The 15,858-nt window shown below is 49.9% G+C and overlaps 6 protein-coding genes across 6 annotated transcripts; 3 read left to right on the forward strand and 3 right to left on the reverse strand.

Annotated features, from left to right (window-relative positions):
* Nucleotides 1–750: 750 nt before the first annotated feature.
* GT037_006510 (uridine-2-o--methyltransferas-like protein trm7) lies at nt 751–1,914 on the reverse strand (the record flags this gene model as incomplete). Its single annotated transcript, XM_038931557.1, has 1 exon — nt 751–1,914. One exon carries the CDS (start codon nt 1,912–1,914, stop codon nt 751–753), a length of 1,164 nt encoding a protein of 387 aa, XP_038786054.1.
* Nucleotides 1,915–2,262: 348 nt separating this feature from the next.
* On the forward strand, nt 2,263–4,773 carry GT037_006511 (dead-domain-containing protein; the record flags this gene model as incomplete). Its single annotated transcript, XM_038931558.1, has 1 exon — nt 2,263–4,773. One exon carries the CDS (start codon nt 2,263–2,265, stop codon nt 4,771–4,773), a length of 2,511 nt encoding a protein of 836 aa, XP_038786055.1.
* Nucleotides 4,774–5,291: 518 nt separating this feature from the next.
* On the forward strand, nt 5,292–6,305 carry GT037_006512 (uncharacterized protein; the record flags this gene model as incomplete). The annotated part of the gene is made up of 1 exon (XM_038931559.1): nt 5,292–6,305. One exon carries the CDS (start codon nt 5,292–5,294, stop codon nt 6,303–6,305), a length of 1,014 nt encoding a protein of 337 aa, XP_038786056.1.
* A 1,162-nt stretch (nt 6,306–7,467) lies between these two features.
* GT037_006513 (uncharacterized protein) lies at nt 7,468–8,855 on the forward strand (the record flags this gene model as incomplete). The annotated part of the gene is made up of 4 exons (XM_038931560.1): nt 7,468–7,571; nt 7,622–7,800; nt 7,897–8,441; nt 8,493–8,855. Coding segments are annotated over 4 exons (1,191 nt in total), but the record flags the coding sequence as incomplete, so codon positions are not given.
* A 264-nt stretch (nt 8,856–9,119) lies between these two features.
* GT037_006514 (uncharacterized protein) lies at nt 9,120–9,446 on the reverse strand (the record flags this gene model as incomplete). Its single annotated transcript, XM_038931561.1, has 1 exon — nt 9,120–9,446. One exon carries the CDS (start codon nt 9,444–9,446, stop codon nt 9,120–9,122), a length of 327 nt encoding a protein of 108 aa, XP_038786058.1.
* Nucleotides 9,447–10,089: 643 nt separating this feature from the next.
* Nucleotides 10,090–15,297, reverse strand: GT037_006515 (vhs domain-containing protein; the record flags this gene model as incomplete). The annotated part of the gene is made up of 8 exons (XM_038931562.1): nt 10,090–10,613; nt 11,967–12,732; nt 13,282–13,506; nt 13,558–13,603; nt 13,923–14,031; nt 14,075–15,033; nt 15,083–15,171; nt 15,217–15,297. The coding sequence occupies 8 exons, from the start codon at nt 15,295–15,297 to the stop codon at nt 10,090–10,092; spliced, it is 2,799 nt and encodes a 932-aa protein (XP_038786059.1).
* Nucleotides 15,298–15,858: the final 561 nt, after the last annotated feature.

Raw genomic sequence — 15,858 nt, forward strand, 5'->3', positions numbered from 1 at the left:
CGCAAACGTTGATTTGGCCCACAGAGAGGGCAGACTTCATAAGGTGTGGTCACAAAGACAACAAAGAAGCAATCTGCATAGCCCTTCACATGTCAGTCTGAGCCCGAATAACGCGATGAAACACGCGAAATTGAAGTACTAACGATGGCTCTTCGCTAAGAGTAATGGGCGAATGTTAGTGATCTGGGTGATGTTGTAAATGGTATTGAGACTCGGTAGGGTAGTGGGTTATCGGGCATCTTTTCAGGCCATGGGGAGAGAGTGAGGTTGCGTTAGTCAGTGAGGATATACTGGATATGGAGGTGCGTAGGGTAGATGAAATGACGATGGCAAATCGGAGGGTGAATTGACATGCTATCTGGATAAGACCTGGATAGCAAGCAGACTGAGACCTTGGCAACAAATCGGTCATCTGTCAATGACCATGAAGTGTATATCGCGCTTAGGAGACATTCACAACAAACACCTTTGACGTATGAGCGGGGCACAAACGACCTTCTTTGTAAATCCGGAGAATAAAATAGACTAACAAAGACTTTGGTATGGCGCAGCATAGGGCAGTGCCATGTCAGGGAGGTCTAAAACATCAGACCATGAACGCTTTGGGAAGATCCGCACAGTGAACGCATGTAGCGTGACTGGCTTTTGCAAATTGTGAAAAAGTTCTTTAAGTCAACGACTATGCAAATTGCAAATTGCATAGAAACTATCGGACACTGATGATTGCGTAAGGGTATGTGTATTGGGTGTCTACTTCGCTTCCTTCTCTACCCTCCCTTTTGTCTTTCCATATGCACCACCAGCCAATTTCCGCATTTCTAGCGCCCTCTTGTACGGTGGCGCAGTAGGTGGTTGAACGGGATCCAGACTGACTCTGTCCTTGGGCAGATGATACGTTGCATCCGAATCATACGCCGATAGATCACCACAAGCCAGGAACGGTGCTATCCATCGCTGTCCGCCTTCCTCGATGTCGTTTTCATCTTCAGTCTCAGAACCCAGATCAATCTCAATAGCTCCATCCTCTCGAACACGTCGAGTGACCTTCTTCTCCTGTCTCTGTGTGTCCGAAGGTGCTGGGGTAGGTAATTGCGTCCCCGCGCCGAGCGGCTTGTCCAAACTAGCAGTGAAACCTTCTGGTGGACAAAAGCCCTCGCATACAACGAACGCCTCGATACTACTTGCGCGACTACTCCTAGGTTTTGCTACACGCACCCTTTCAAACACGATCTTCAACTGTGCGAACAGCAGATCGACATCCTTGCCTCTAAAAATCTTGGCTACGAACTTGCCTCCAGGTTTCAGGACGCAGAGAGCGAGGTTGAGCGCCGCCCACAAGAGCTGGCTTTGTACGTAAATGTCTAGATCATGCAGTCCAGTGACATCGGGCGCGCCGTCCGAGATGACAAGGTCAACAGGCGATGAGCCTTGAGGTGCAGCGGGATTGTACGTGTCTGGGTCCAGGGCTTTGAGCATCAGAGGAATGGTGGAGGGGTGAGTGATGTCTGCACGCATTGTTGTCACACCTTCGAGGGGGCTCATGGGCTGGAGATCGATGGCCACGATGCGCACGCCTTCTCTAGGCTTTGGTTTGTCTTCCGCTTTTACTTCTGATGGAGGGGTTGCCTGCGAAGTTGACTCTTTCTTGTCAAGACCCAGTACATAACTTCTTGCGGCAGCTTGCTTATCCTGCCAACCTGCTCGTCCAAACTTCTCTCCTTTGATGAGTACACGTGAGAGTACTTGACTCCAACTTCCTGGTGCGGCGCATAGATCGACAACTCGTGTGACTCCTTCGAATAGGTTAAATTCTTCGTCTAGTTGGAGAAGTTTGTAGGCTGATCTGGCTCGCCATCCTTCTTCTTTTGCCAGACGGTAGTAGGCGTCTCTCTTATCCTTGGATGATTTTCCCATATCTGTCTGATTCCGCTATCCCTGCCTCTTTCTGTTTTCCACTGTGATTTTGGTTCTCTACTCCCCGCGATGTGACCAAGTTTACTGCTGTGGGGGATTCGCAGCCACTCTTGACCAATATGTTCACCTAGTTTTGTCCTACTCTTTCTACTTCGTGCTGATCACACAGACAACGCAGATCAGAAAAACGCCGATCAACGAGTGCGAGTCATGCACGTGAAGTGTGGGAAAGTGCTGCTCAGGCTAGAGTGATGTGGGGCACCCCCGAGGCCCCGAACGCCGAAAGTTTTCCAAAAAGTTCGCGCGCGCACCTGTTGCACGACGAAACTCAATCGTCCGACATCCACGATGAAGCGTCCTAATACCGCCCCGCAGAAGCCGTCGCAAAAGGCGCACAAACGCCAAAAAGTCGAGCGTACAAAAGCAGCGCCCTTTCCGAAACCTTTCCCTTCGTCGACGAAAGCCAAGCGCCGGGTGCAACTCAACGAGCTAGGATGGAAGCCCGTGTCTATGCCCGATCGGTTGGACGATGTCGAAGGCTTCTATGGGCTCGAAGAGATTGACGATGTTGAGATCGTCAAAGACCCAGTTACTGGAAATCTCACCTTCGAGACTACTAAGACAGAAGAAGAGGTGGCACAAGATGTAGAGGAAGCATGGCAGCGGGAAGAAGACGAGGCAAAACGCTTGGAGGCGATAACTTTTGGGGATGGCGAGGCAGAGGAGAAAGAAGACACTACACAAGCAGACGCTGCACACGAACCAGCGCAGGAGGACAACGAAGAGGTTGCATGGGAGGGCTTCAGCGACGAAGAGGATGCGCAAACAGCGGCACCTGCGCAGGCGGCAGACGCAGATGTTACGGATGTCGCAGATGCAACTACCACCAATGGCGAGCCAGAAGCGAAGAAACTCACAAAGACGGAGAAAAAGAAGAGGGCCAAGGAAGCAAAGCTCAAGAAACAAGAAGAGGAAAAGGCCAAGGCAGGACTACAGACCACAGATGATGCCGAGGAGGATGAGGATGAGGACGAAGAGGTTGAAGAGGACGAAGTCGAAGATCGCGAAGATGGCGAAACCTTCGGACCCGGCGCATTCGATATTCTGGCGAACCAGCCCGACGACGACGATGACGAGACAGATGTGCGCGCATGGAACGAATTGGACCTTTCCGAAGAGATGCTAGGCGCTTTAGCAAAGCTCAAGTTCTCGAAACCCACCGGTATCCAAGCGTCTACGATACCCGAGATCATGGCAGGGAGAGATGTTATTGGCAAGGCCTCGACAGGTTCGGGTAAAACACTGGCTTTTGGTATCCCAGTCATAGAGTCGTGGCTGGCTGCTCGATCGACGGCCAGAGATCCTGAGGACAAAGCACCCATCGCACTGATCATTGCGCCAACACGAGAACTTGCGCATCAGATCAACGCTCACTTGATCGCTCTCTGCGCGAAGGGTGACTTCGACCCCCCGTACATCGCGTCAATCACGGGTGGTCTGTCCGTTCAGAAGCAGCGCAGGCAATTGGAAAAGGCAGACATCGTTGTCGGTACGCCAGGACGACTGTGGGAGGTCATTAGCGGTGGTCAAGGCCTGCTGCCTAAATTCAAACAGATCAAATTCCTGGTCGTTGATGAGGCTGATCGTTTGTTGAGCGAAGGGCACTTCAAAGAAATGGGAGAGATTCTCAAAGTCTTGGAGCCTGACGATGAGCCCAATGAGAATGGTGACGAGAAACCAGCGCCAGAAACCCAACGCCAAACTCTTGTGTTTTCAGCGACTTTCGGAAAGGACTTGCAAAGAAAGCTCGCTGGCAAGACTAAATATAGCGGAGATCTCATGAGCCAACAACAGTCTATGGAATATCTACTCAAGAAACTCCGGTTCCGCGAAGAGAAGCCGATGTTTGTTGACGCGAACCCGACCTCGCAGATGGCCAGCAAGCTGCAGGAGGGACTCATAGAATGTGCCGGGACTGAGAAGGATCTTTATCTCTATTCTCTACTAATGTTCTACACAAAGAAGCGCGCTCTAGTCTTCACCAACTCAATCTCTGCGGTCCGTCGCATAACACCGTTCCTAACAAACCTGGCTCTGCCAGCTTTACCACTACATTCGAACATGCCCCAGAAAGCTCGTTTACGATCGATCGAACGGTTCAAGGAGCGACCTGGATCCATCTTGGTTGCCACAGACGTTGCTGCCAGAGGTCTTGACATACCCAAGATTGACTTGGTCATACACTACCATCTGCCTCGTGCCGCCGATACATATGTCCATCGATCAGGACGTACCGCACGTGCAGATGCTTCAGGAGCCAGTATCTTAATCTGTGCTCCCGAGGAAGTCGCGGGTGTACGGAGGCTTATTGCTAAGGTTCATGCACGTGCCAGCGATGCTCCTAAATCCAAGAAGACAGCTTTCTTCATCCGTACCCTGGACATTGACCGCCGCATCGTCTCACGCTTGAAGCCTCGTGCTACCATCTCGAAAAAGCTATCTGACACCGTCATCGCAAAAGAGAAGAAGCATAGCGAGGACGATGTACTACGACGAGCTGCCGAAGATCTTGGTGTCGACTACGACAGTGAAGAGTTTGAAAAAGAAGCACCAGGCAAGAGAGGCCGTGGAAGTGGCCGCAAAAAGAAGGAAAAGGAAGCGGGCGAAATGACAAAAGCAGAGATGCAATCACTGCGGGCAGAGCTCAAGCATCTCCTGAGTCAGAGGATCAACACCGGTGTCAGTGCGAGATATCTGACAAGTGGCGGCATCGATGTTGATGCGCTTGTGGCTGGAGAGGGCAATATGGAGTTCTTGGGTAACCTGGATGGACTTGGATTTGACGAAGTTGCTGAATAGTTCTCGCTCCATTTGGACGATACCCACCAAGTTAGATATACGTTACCGCCTTATACTACGAAGTTTCAATCTGTAGACGATGTCAAAATTTCTGGGTCTTTCATGACTTTTTTGCTAGTATATTGTGGAAGGGCGGACGGCAATCTCAAGAACCCAATTTACAAACAACAGATTCTTATAACATTCTCGCTATTCTAACCCTTTTGTTGCTAATCACGTTTGCTCGACAAGCTCTAGGGGCGCTCTGGGTGCTTCTGATAACGTAGGGCTTCTCGTACGCCAGAAGCTAAGAAGAGTATGACGAGTTGTGTGTCTGACGGGCAGAGAGAAACTCAATGAAAGTAAGAAATGACGTAACATGTTCCATTAAACCTCCCGCTCGTATAGTGAGATCTGTTGCCTTAATCGGCTGTTCCCAAAGAAGCTGCACCCGATCTTAAATAGCTACAGGACAAAACACCCGTAAGCTCAGAGAAGAATATATGTCTAATCAACGCATGACACACGAGACCGCAGACATGAAGCCCAGAAACGACGGAGAAACGGCGCCTTCGGACGCGAAACGCGGCCCAGTACCTGAAAACAGCCATGCTGACACTGCAGACGAGCTCGACTCAATGTCGCGCGAAGTTGCTGATAGTCTCCAACATACTCGTGCCCTCTTCCTCCAGGACCTGGTAACGATACTCGTTGTTTATACAGCATCACTGTTTATAGGCCACCACTTCCTTGTTTCACTCTTCTTCATGCTACTTCTAGGACTTGTCGCCGAGATGAGACTGCAGAACATGAAACAGAACTTCGAGAAGGCAATCGCCGCTATACGCCTGGGTTACGACGCTACGATCGAGAACGGCAACGCAACCATGAAGGTCTGTTTCAAAGGCAATGAAGCGATCAAAGATCTGGCCCAGAGTTCGCTCGATATAATATTCAATTCGCAGAAAGCGTTGTACAAGAGTAGCGAAGCCTTCGCCCAGTTGAAGGCAATTCGCGAGAGAGACATCCTTATGTTGCGCAAACAAGAGAATGAGATGCGTCTGGGGTGCTTCCAGGTGTACTTGAGTATCTACGAAGGCCTTATCGATGTGATCGAGCAAATTGTCAAGAAGGTCAAAACTACCGCACCACCGAAAGTCAAGGGTACGAAAACCAACAGCAAGAATCATAACGAAGGCCTCCAGAACAACATCACAGACCCTCTAGAGGTCGTGGCTGCCAAGCTGAAGCAACGTCAGTGGACGACCAAGAAACAGATCGCTGTGGCGGAGAAGATCAAGGCTATACTTGAACGCGACGGCTTGCTCCCAGACGAGATTGATCGACTGGTCAAAGAGGTGGAGGGAGATATCCAGCACTCGCAGAACGCATCACTCCTTCAGCGACCAGTAGGCCCTCGTGCACCCAACACTGGGATTCCGCCATCGCCGCTCAACATGGATGTGGATGGAAAGCTGGAAAGGCATTGTGAAGATTTGGACAAGGGGTTCCAGGGCTTGCATGACCGACCTGTTGCAGAAGACGAGGGCTAAGGAGGGAGATGGTACGGGAGGTATCGCCACTCTATCCCATGATCATTTAGGTCGCATAGAATGTCTGCAGAGATCCCGAACTAGGAGTTATACACACCTGATTGCGACAATGTACTCTGCTATCCACTGTCATAGATAGAGCTTTGGTGAAGAGAAGGTCCAATGTCACATGCCGCGCGTCATTTTCAGGTTCCCTGACCGAAGGTTACATTCAAAAGTACAGGTGTTTGTGAAGGTTCATCTCCTGCAATAACCAAGGTTTCCACGATGCGATCCATCAGCTTCAGCGCGAAGACCAGAAGAAACCTAATCAGGATTCTGGCGTCTTGGCAAAAGGTGACGTGTGCATCATCTACACGTCGCTCGACGCGATGTAGACCCACGACTCTTTCTTGTTACCTAGGTAACATGCAAAGCCTGACATCGAAAGTGTAAGTGGTTAGACACCTATTTGAATATAAAAACGTGAGCATGAAAGTTATTTCTCAACGAAAACGACATGTATGTAGTCGTTTACTTCTAGTTTCGGGCTGATGCGCCATTTTCTGTCACCAGGAGCGGCTAACAAGGCTTTTTGTCTAGCTGAGCATTCTTACCTTATCTTCGAATAAGAATGTCTAAAACGCAGCATAGAGCCAGCGTTGCGAAAATCTTCAACATTGACTTCATGTATATCTCTACGGTGTGCGGCAAACAGGTAGCTCTCTACTTCGGTGGTAAAGTATCCAGGATCAGAAGGGGCTCAATCTATCCTAGCTTTTCTCAGCCTCATGCATGTTGCACGCTCGAGGATGTGCTGACATACAGCGTGATTCGTCAAGTACTCACCGGTCACCTCTTCATAACTTACAGTCGCGTTAATTCTAAGAATACCCAAGTCCTCAACCTCGGCCCCGGACGCCATCGCTTCGTATATTTAAGCCTAACTACCCGCTTGCAGCGTGTAATTACCAGCACACACTCAACGATAGCGGAGTTTTCACGATTGTTTTTTAATTTTGGGGGCATGGCGACGACAAATCGTATTCCATGGCGATATGATTACTGGAAGAGGGATCCCCAGAGATTGGCAGCGTACGACGAACATACTCTAGTATCGGTACATGAAGACAGCGCAAGTCATAGTGTCTAGTATCAATGTACTGGACCTAACTGCTAGCAGACAGGAGTGGTGTTTCAACAACGAGTTATCCACGACGAAGACATTCCCAAGCTATGTGAGCGCACGGCATCACTACAGTCAGAGATAAAGTGGTCATATAATCTGTGCGTGCAAAGCCAAATTTGAACAGTATGATCTACTAATCTAGTGAGAGGCTCGTAACACGCCAGAAGGATAGCGATGGTCAAATACGTCCTATCCCTTATTCTTTGGGTGCTATCGAAGCCATCCACTCTTACTGGAATGTACCGTACAACCACATTCCTAGCTTCAAGTCTATAGAAAGCTGTAACATTACCTTCTCTCCCATAATAGGCAATGAGTCTTGGAAAGGTACGTTCGCTCCTACGCTGCTTTAGTCAGAAGAGCACAACGTCATCCACACAGAACCCAAGGGTCAGATCCGCTGCTCATAACTGATGGAAGTAGGCCTCGTCATCGAAATGAGTACCGCTACGTCGCTAGTCACTTATGATAGCGCTAATCATCGAACATTCGGCCTCTGCCTTCTAAGATTTGAGGAGGATGGGGAACGCCTTGTGCGACGTATCGAACGCCTCCCTAATTTTGCTGCCAACCCACTGTTCGCACCATTTCTCATTGCTGAAATCGCAGTACACGGTACAGAATATCAGATTGACAAAGACTATGGGGCAAGTCTGCGCATGGAGGAAGCGCTGGGCTATTGGTCACAAGACTCAGACGAGCGTGTGGAGAAAGACTTGAACTTTGCAAATATGATACAGTCTTTGAACACACTCTCGATTGCAGTTGCTAACACAGAGTACATCCAAACTAGAATGATATCTGCTATAGAGCTTCTGAACGACCAGGTTCCAGTATGGCCCAAAGAACCTGGGGCTCTTGTTGGTATTGAGTTACAGGAGCAAGCCAGATTGCTACAGCAGTTTACTCTGAATTGGAGGGCTGTATCCAGACGAACAAAGGACAGCGTTCAGTCAATGACACAAACTGTATGTTCCTGAGCCGAGACCCCTAATACTGGCTATGTCTAACAGTAATAGATATACGCAACTCTTCAGCAAAGAGACAACCAGCTCAACCATCGCTACGGTGCCGACATGAGATTGATTACCGCGATCACTCTCATCTTCCTTCCTGGAACCTTCATCGCAACGTTCTTCAGTACGACATTCTGGGATTTCTCTCCTGGTAATAGAGGAGCGAAAGTAACCTACTGGGTATATTTGTACTTTGCAGTTACAATAGGGCTGACGCTCTTGGTGCTCGTAGTATGGAGGAGCTTCAGTGTGTTCAAACGACTGACTACAAGTATGGTGCAAGTAATGCACCGAATACCTTTGCTGGGAAGACTGATAAAGAAGAAACGAGTGGATGATGAAGAGCTGGGGAAGAAGGGCGATTGAGACACTCTTGATGGCTGTATCGTACTCATGGCGAGGCTCTCCTTCCAACTGTAGCCTAACCAGAAACTCCTCAGTCATTACGGCAGTATAAATTTGGTGTGGCGTATGAGGTAAGTCTCGAAAAATCCCGCGATTCGTAGTCCTTAATACACCCGCTTCTACTTTCCGGCCCTAGAACTCCCATCTTGTCCAAGCCGTATGGAGTTCAAGCCCGCCCTGTCATCTGACATCTCATCTCCACTCACCGATTCAATCATAGTTTCCTCATCTCTGGATGTCACTCTCATCCGCCAGCTTCTGAACTTTTTTCCACAATTTTTCCACGCCCTGTGACATGAGCGCAATTATGAAGTCAACGTACATATTTCGTTCGTTCTCGTCCAACATGACGAATGAGAGGATATATACGTATGTGGATATGAAGAACAACTCGACCACAACGAGAGCTGCGGGGCGGTAGGGTGAGCGTGCCACTCGTTCTTGGAGAGTCCAGCTAGTGCATGCACCACTTGATTGTAGTTGATGAAGACCTGGCTGCTTCTCGGCGGAGGTTGCGTGTTGCTGGAATGATTTCTCTGACGGAGATGACATCTTGGAAAGTTGAGGACCCCGACTATTCAGTGATGTTGAACACTAAAAAGGTGGAGTCAGACGGGGCTGGATTTCGAGGAAGGAGCTTGTGTCGGTTTTGTAAGTGAGTAGGTGGGCTTATGTCCTTGTGCTTTACGGCACGGCAAAGAGCAAGGTATCTGTTGGTAAGACCGCCTTGCTGTGCCGCATGGATCACTCTTCCTGCGGTGATATAATCTTCACAGCACGTATAGCATTGGAAAGAAGGGTACTTTGCTGAGTTGGGTACGGGATAAAATTGATGAACGAGTCTACGTAAAAGCAAAAGACTCAACATACAAAGACCTGAAACAAGAGCTCTTGGCTGTGATGGAAACAGCGGCTGTTGAAACGATGCTGACTTTGTGACAAGATGAGTCGCTAGTGCGCTGAATGGATGTGGTGCAATGCGGTGCGGGATCGCTGACTTTCCTTGATCCTCATCTTCTCCAGCTCTACTGGGGAAAGATGTGCGAATCGTACAAAAAGGTTGATGTCATGCAATTGAAATGGTAGAGTAAGATGACGTTGCCTCATGTGATCAATGTTTCAAAGTCCTACTGCGCCGCAGCAACCATGGGACTATGCATGCACCGTGCCACAAGAGGCCTCCCAGTCTCCAGTCTCAACACATTTCCTGTTGCTTCCCTAATGACAGGCTTTCATCCACCCTTAGCTCTACCCCGTACAAATTCATCCCATCCTCAAGCTCCTCATCTTCGTACATCGACCCAATGTCCACCTCATCATCTCTGATCGCTCTACTGTGCCTACGGTGCCTGTATTTCTCCCACTGAACAGCACATATGCTCGCCACGGGTGGGAGGAAGAGAATAGAAGATAGGTCGTACATATCCCAGTATATGATGCTGGAGATTTCTAAGGCGAATAGGACAGCGAAGGCGATGGTGACGGGTCTATTGGCGATTTTGAAAAAGTTGATCGGTTCGTCGTGACGATGCGGAGTATACCGAGGCCTGTACTCTGCTTCGGTAGATGTTGTGGAAGGAGTACCGGCGCGTGAAGGTAGTGCAGATGGAAATGAATCCAAGCTTGGGGATCTTGGTGGAGATGGTTGCTTTGGTAGCGTTGTGTGAAGCTCATTCTTGTAGCTGACGAGTCCAGCCATTGCAATAGACGCGGAAGACACTTCCTGGTTAGTCTGTATGGAGAAGAAGCGCAGAAAGAGGACCCACAAACGTTTAATACACTGGGTGGCTGCTGTGCCTCACTCATCCAAATCGCAGGCGGTGTGACAGATCATGAAATCTGCCTTGCTGTGCCGTAAGAGACATTGGGGGTCACCCTTGTCAGCCATTCGAAACGAGAAAGATGTAACTACGCCATACAGTCTAGGCTGAGAGTCCAATGAGGGCGAAGGAGCGGTATCATAAGGCATCCTTATCACCAATCACCCATTTCGGTTTGCATGCTGCGCGAGATACGCCTTCTTCCACCTCTCATAGCCTTCACTGACACTGGTTCTCTCGTATTCATCTTGATCCTCATCATCACTTTCATTTTCCTCCACATGTACTTCCCACCCGCTCTTCTCCCCTCTTGCGACCACCCTCTTAACCCACATCCTCACCAGCCACCTGCTAATGACCAAACTCAATCCACCTACTCCAATAATAAAGGGGATTAATTGTCCGACACTGCTCCATAGTCCGCTGAGTCCGCTTACATGATTCCAACGTAAAGTCAATTCAAGTTGCAGAATGACGATGACGTGTATCAGAAGATCGAGGATGACGTAGTACCAACCAAGCCAGATCTTCTTTGGCGTTGCAGGGCTGGTGAGGAGAAGAGAAGAAGCCAGCGATACCGAGGTCCATGAAGGTAAGTGTTTCGGGTGAGGTGATGCTGCTGAATAGGCAAGAGCAGCGTATGTTTGGAAAGGTCCGTTGAGAGGGTCGAGGAGGCGGGATTGACGAAGGTGTGAATAGAGGACCAAAGCTTGTGGCGGGAAGCGACATGTCAGAAATGCTATGTAGCTATGTAATTGGCAGTGAAACCACGACGGTGGAGACGGCTCTGCGCCGGCTGGCGTACGGTACTGTCTGGGGAAGAGAATCGATCGTGCGATCACTGGGAAGGTGAGAGGTTTGCCATCGGTGCTCATCTGGTATGGACTTGCTGTAACACAGTGTTGAATATATAGCTCACTCTCATAGACTTCGTGAATGATGCAGAGATCTGGACTGTCTTGTAAGGTATTGGAACCGGTATGAGAAGATGATGCCGAGGTTGGTGATGGCGAAGATGAGATCTCTTGAACAGTGATGCGAGAGGACCGTTTGGAGCTTTCCTGGGAAGCGATACGAGGAGAGTATTCCCATTCTGCTGTTCGTCGCGCCAGGGGATCTGAGCGCGTGCGAACTAGGCTGAGTGGACGAACATGCCCGAAGCTTGATCCTGCCGGTAAGCAACGAGTGCAGAAAGCTCGAGGGCTTTCATGATGCAATCGTGTTTCCACAGAAGCATCATGCAGTGAACTACCTTCGCCTTCAGTCGCATCCTTCTCTTCTATCATCTCTTCATCTATGCTCCGTTGCTGAGATTCCTCCCACATCCTGATTGCGTCCACGAACTCTCTCCTCTTCTCTCTTACCTTCCACGCAGTCCACGGCCTCAAGAACTCCACTACCACCCAATAGATCGTGCAGAGTAACACGAAGAGACTCATAGCCATCATGACCTTCCTCGCCCAGCCAAGAAGACTTGTTTTGACAACATACATCATCAACCATGTGCCGCATGGCGTTGTCTTCATGTCATCCACCCCTGCCCACCAGAACCACACATGCAGACAGATGTTCATAAGGTTGACGACCTCGCACACGACCCGCCTCAAAAAGCTGCCGCGAGAGAAGGTAGCCTTTCTGTACGAGGACTTGGCTCGCACGCCCATCATACAACTCCATGCCAGTATCTGTAGCAACACGAATGCCTCTACGGCGTATACATCGGATGGATTCGAGGCAAAAATCAACGCGACGATAAGGATTGCGACGCTAAATATGCTGACGGAATCGCGCAGTACTTGGACTTCAGATAGGAGGAAGTAGTTTGCGAACCAGACAGCGAGGATTTGTGCGTAGATACCGATACGAATTCCGATACCGTAGATGTCGTTGTTGCCTTCGAAGCCACACGTTGGGTCGAGCGTTGTATGGCTGAGGATGTTGGGGAGCGATGGAAACGAAGTGTGGTGGTACATCAACGCTACGTAGGAAACGGTAACCGAGAGTAATCGTGACGGAACCTGGGAACATGTAACAAGCCAGGAACGAGATACTACATGTTAGCAACTTCTAATAGGCATCAATATCGTGTTGCTGCGCCGCACGCAGTCTATTATTTCTAAGCGCCCAGGTTCAGGCGTAGCGAAAGCCTGAGGCAAGCCATTCGCCACAGGCACAAGATGCTGAAACGGCGCGACACGGTCCATCAGCCGCGCGATAAAAGTGCAAGGTGTTGTAGGCCGCGGACAGCAAGAGCTTTGCATGCTCACACGCGATGTGCAGAACGTTTGGCGGAAGAAAGAGGCGCAGAATGAAAGATCTAAACGTCCTATTATCATGAGTAGTTATCAACAAGCTTACGAGCTATTGCTCTATTCCCAAACTCCAGAAAGATCCTCCGCTGTGGTATGCTCGCTCAAAATGTCCCCAAACACCTTATCCTGATCCTTGTTCCCTTATCGATCGCATGGTGCGCCATGCGTAGTATGTCTCCGCTTTCGCAAACGCATGCGCTGCCATCGATGGGACTCATATGCCGCCGTATGTGGTGTTTCTACTGTCGTGTTTACATGACAGTGCAAGGAATGCAGCAGCAACTGCAGTCGTCTGTGCTGATGCAGCTGCACTTGCCACCCTGAGGCTTGACAATAGAGCCAGCGGCCGAGGAGACGGAGTTTGTGGAGGCAGGCATCTTGGTGTATGAGTTTGCGCGGATCGCGTGGGGTTTGGAGTGTGATGAGTGGGTTGTAGACGGTCGAGTTGTACTTGTTGAGTCGCGAGATGACGGAGTTGCGCTGTGATGATGTCAGTAGTGTCCGCGGTCACAGAGTCGAGTGTGAACATACAGGTTGAGCGATGGAGAGAAAGAGAAAGCTAGGTCTGCGCGAGATGCTGAACAGTTGTGTTTGAGGAGGCAAAGGGGAGATTAATACGGTCGCAGAGGGCATCCAACCCTGCTTCAATGCTGCGCTGCGCATGGCGCTAGGCCAATGACACGCCCACGCTAAAGAAACATGACGTCTCCCCTTGTGGCAGTGAACGTGGCTAACGCCGCGCGTTCGGACATAGGCTCTCGACACATGTATCCATGTAAAATAAGACAAACACAAGGGAGGTATTTATGTAAACGTGCATTGAATCTATCAAACATCTAGACGGTAAAACTATACGAAAGGGTATTGCTGAATATGAGATGAGGAAAGCCCAATACCGTGTCTCGCCGTGAACATGCAGGTCTTGTTCGCGTCTGGCACTTGATATCTCAGACGTCTCTCCAAGTCGGCTGGCTCTTCTCAGCGAATGGAGTTTTGACAGCTGTGCTGAGTTAGCTAGCTTCACGAGGAATGTACGCAGCAGTCTTACCGTTGCTGTCTCCGAACGGGTCATCCTCATCCTCCTCTGGCTCACTGTCTGGCTCGACACGCTGAGGAGGCATAGGAATGCTCGTTGGCCGGGGTGGCTTTGGAGGAGCCGACTCGTTCATGTTCATGCTGGCCATAGCAGCAGATACGTTGCCCTCTTCATTGTCGCTGTCACTGTCGTCATCGATGCTCTTGTCCATGATTTCGAATGCCATGAGACCCTTGACTAGCTCGTCGTTGGCATTAAGAAGACCGCCAATGTACTGCTCTGACTCAACCAAGTGGATATAACGCAAGATTTGGCGACGAAGCTGCTTGCACGTCTCGAAACGTCGCATCACTTCTGGGTTGTCGCTGACTCGCTCTTGCTCACGGTTGATGAGCTGCAGCCCATTGAGCAAGTTTGTGCTAGCGACGTTTGCCGATGCCATCGTCTCGAGCATTTGTCCTTTCTCCCTCTCCAGATTGAATGGCTGGCCTTTGGTCTTCTTCTTGTCTTTCTTGTTCCTACTGAAGAGCGAGGTGGTTGGAAGAGGAGTACCAGCGCCGAGTACAACAGGTGTATTGGTTCTTGAGGATGACGCCTGTTGTGGCTCCGGCCGCCTGTTTCGAGGAGGAGAGGGCGAGTTATCCTCGCGCTCACGTGCGGCCTCGGCATCTTGCTGTCGCACAATTCGAGATTGCTGTGGTTGGGGACGCTTGGTACGAGGGAGTTCTTTGTGTAGTGCTGCTATTCGCTCAAGTCCAGGCGTTCCCTTGTATGCAACAGCCCATCCTCGAAACAGAACGTTGGCCTTCTGCCTAACATCCGCATCAACCGTGTCGTCCCTGGCCAGAATACGAAGTCGCTCGAGGAGGGGCTCGTCTGCAAAAGCTTTCTGGAACCTCGTACCAGCATTCTGGATTAAAGCGTCTAGGATGACCAGGGCGCGGATCTGCCGATGTACGTTGCCGTACTTGCTGATGAAGTGTTTAGAGCATGTCGTATGCACGTAGGGATTTGTCTTACAGCTTCTTTCGCAAAGCTCGTGCTGCTTCCGTAGGACCAGATGCCTGGATGCGAATGACTTCGATGAGATCGACAATGCCACCGACATCCTGCAACGATTAGCTTTGATATGAGATTTGCACGGGCCAACTTACATTCTCCTCGTATTGCTCGCTCGTCAATCGATCTATTTGGACCGTGACAGCCGAGAAAGCGTGTTTCTGCGATGTATCCATTGTCTTAGCGCCTTGTGACAGTGTCCAAAGAAACACAGCGGGCAAGGGTTCTCGAAAATTGGAAGCTCTGTATATGCTTTGGGATCCTTGTGGTGGTGAAGCGTTTTGCGAGAGGACTCTGTTGACGACGAAATTGACGGAGAAATTGACACGGACGGAGCTCTGTGATACAAGGGAAGTGCTTCGAGATCGGAACAGGCACTGCTACAGGAAGATCTCCTACGAAGCGACTCTCTGTTGAGGAGCGGTTCACCGTCATACCAAGAGGCGTGGGAAATCATGATTGTAATGAGAAGAGGTGTACAAAGGACAAATTGAAGTGAGACGATGTAATTGAAAGCATGGTGTGTAGGAACTCTTAAAGAGAAACCAATCTGAAGAACGACTTACAGGCATCGTAAGTTGGTCGCTTGATTTGACCCTTCAGGGTAAGCACCTGCTAAATCTGGAGGCGAAAAAAGCAATGCACTCCCGAACAGGATGTTTGCTTGCTTGTCAGAACGAATTTGGACACAATCAGGGCCTGGTGTTTTCAATAAGGTCTGAAAGCCGTCGGAGGGT

The sequence above is a fragment of the Alternaria burnsii genome (assembly GCF_013036055.1).
Source record: "Alternaria burnsii strain CBS107.38 chromosome Unknown 752, whole genome shotgun sequence".
In the NCBI taxonomy this organism is placed as follows: Eukaryota; Fungi; Ascomycota; class Dothideomycetes; order Pleosporales; family Pleosporaceae; genus Alternaria; species Alternaria burnsii.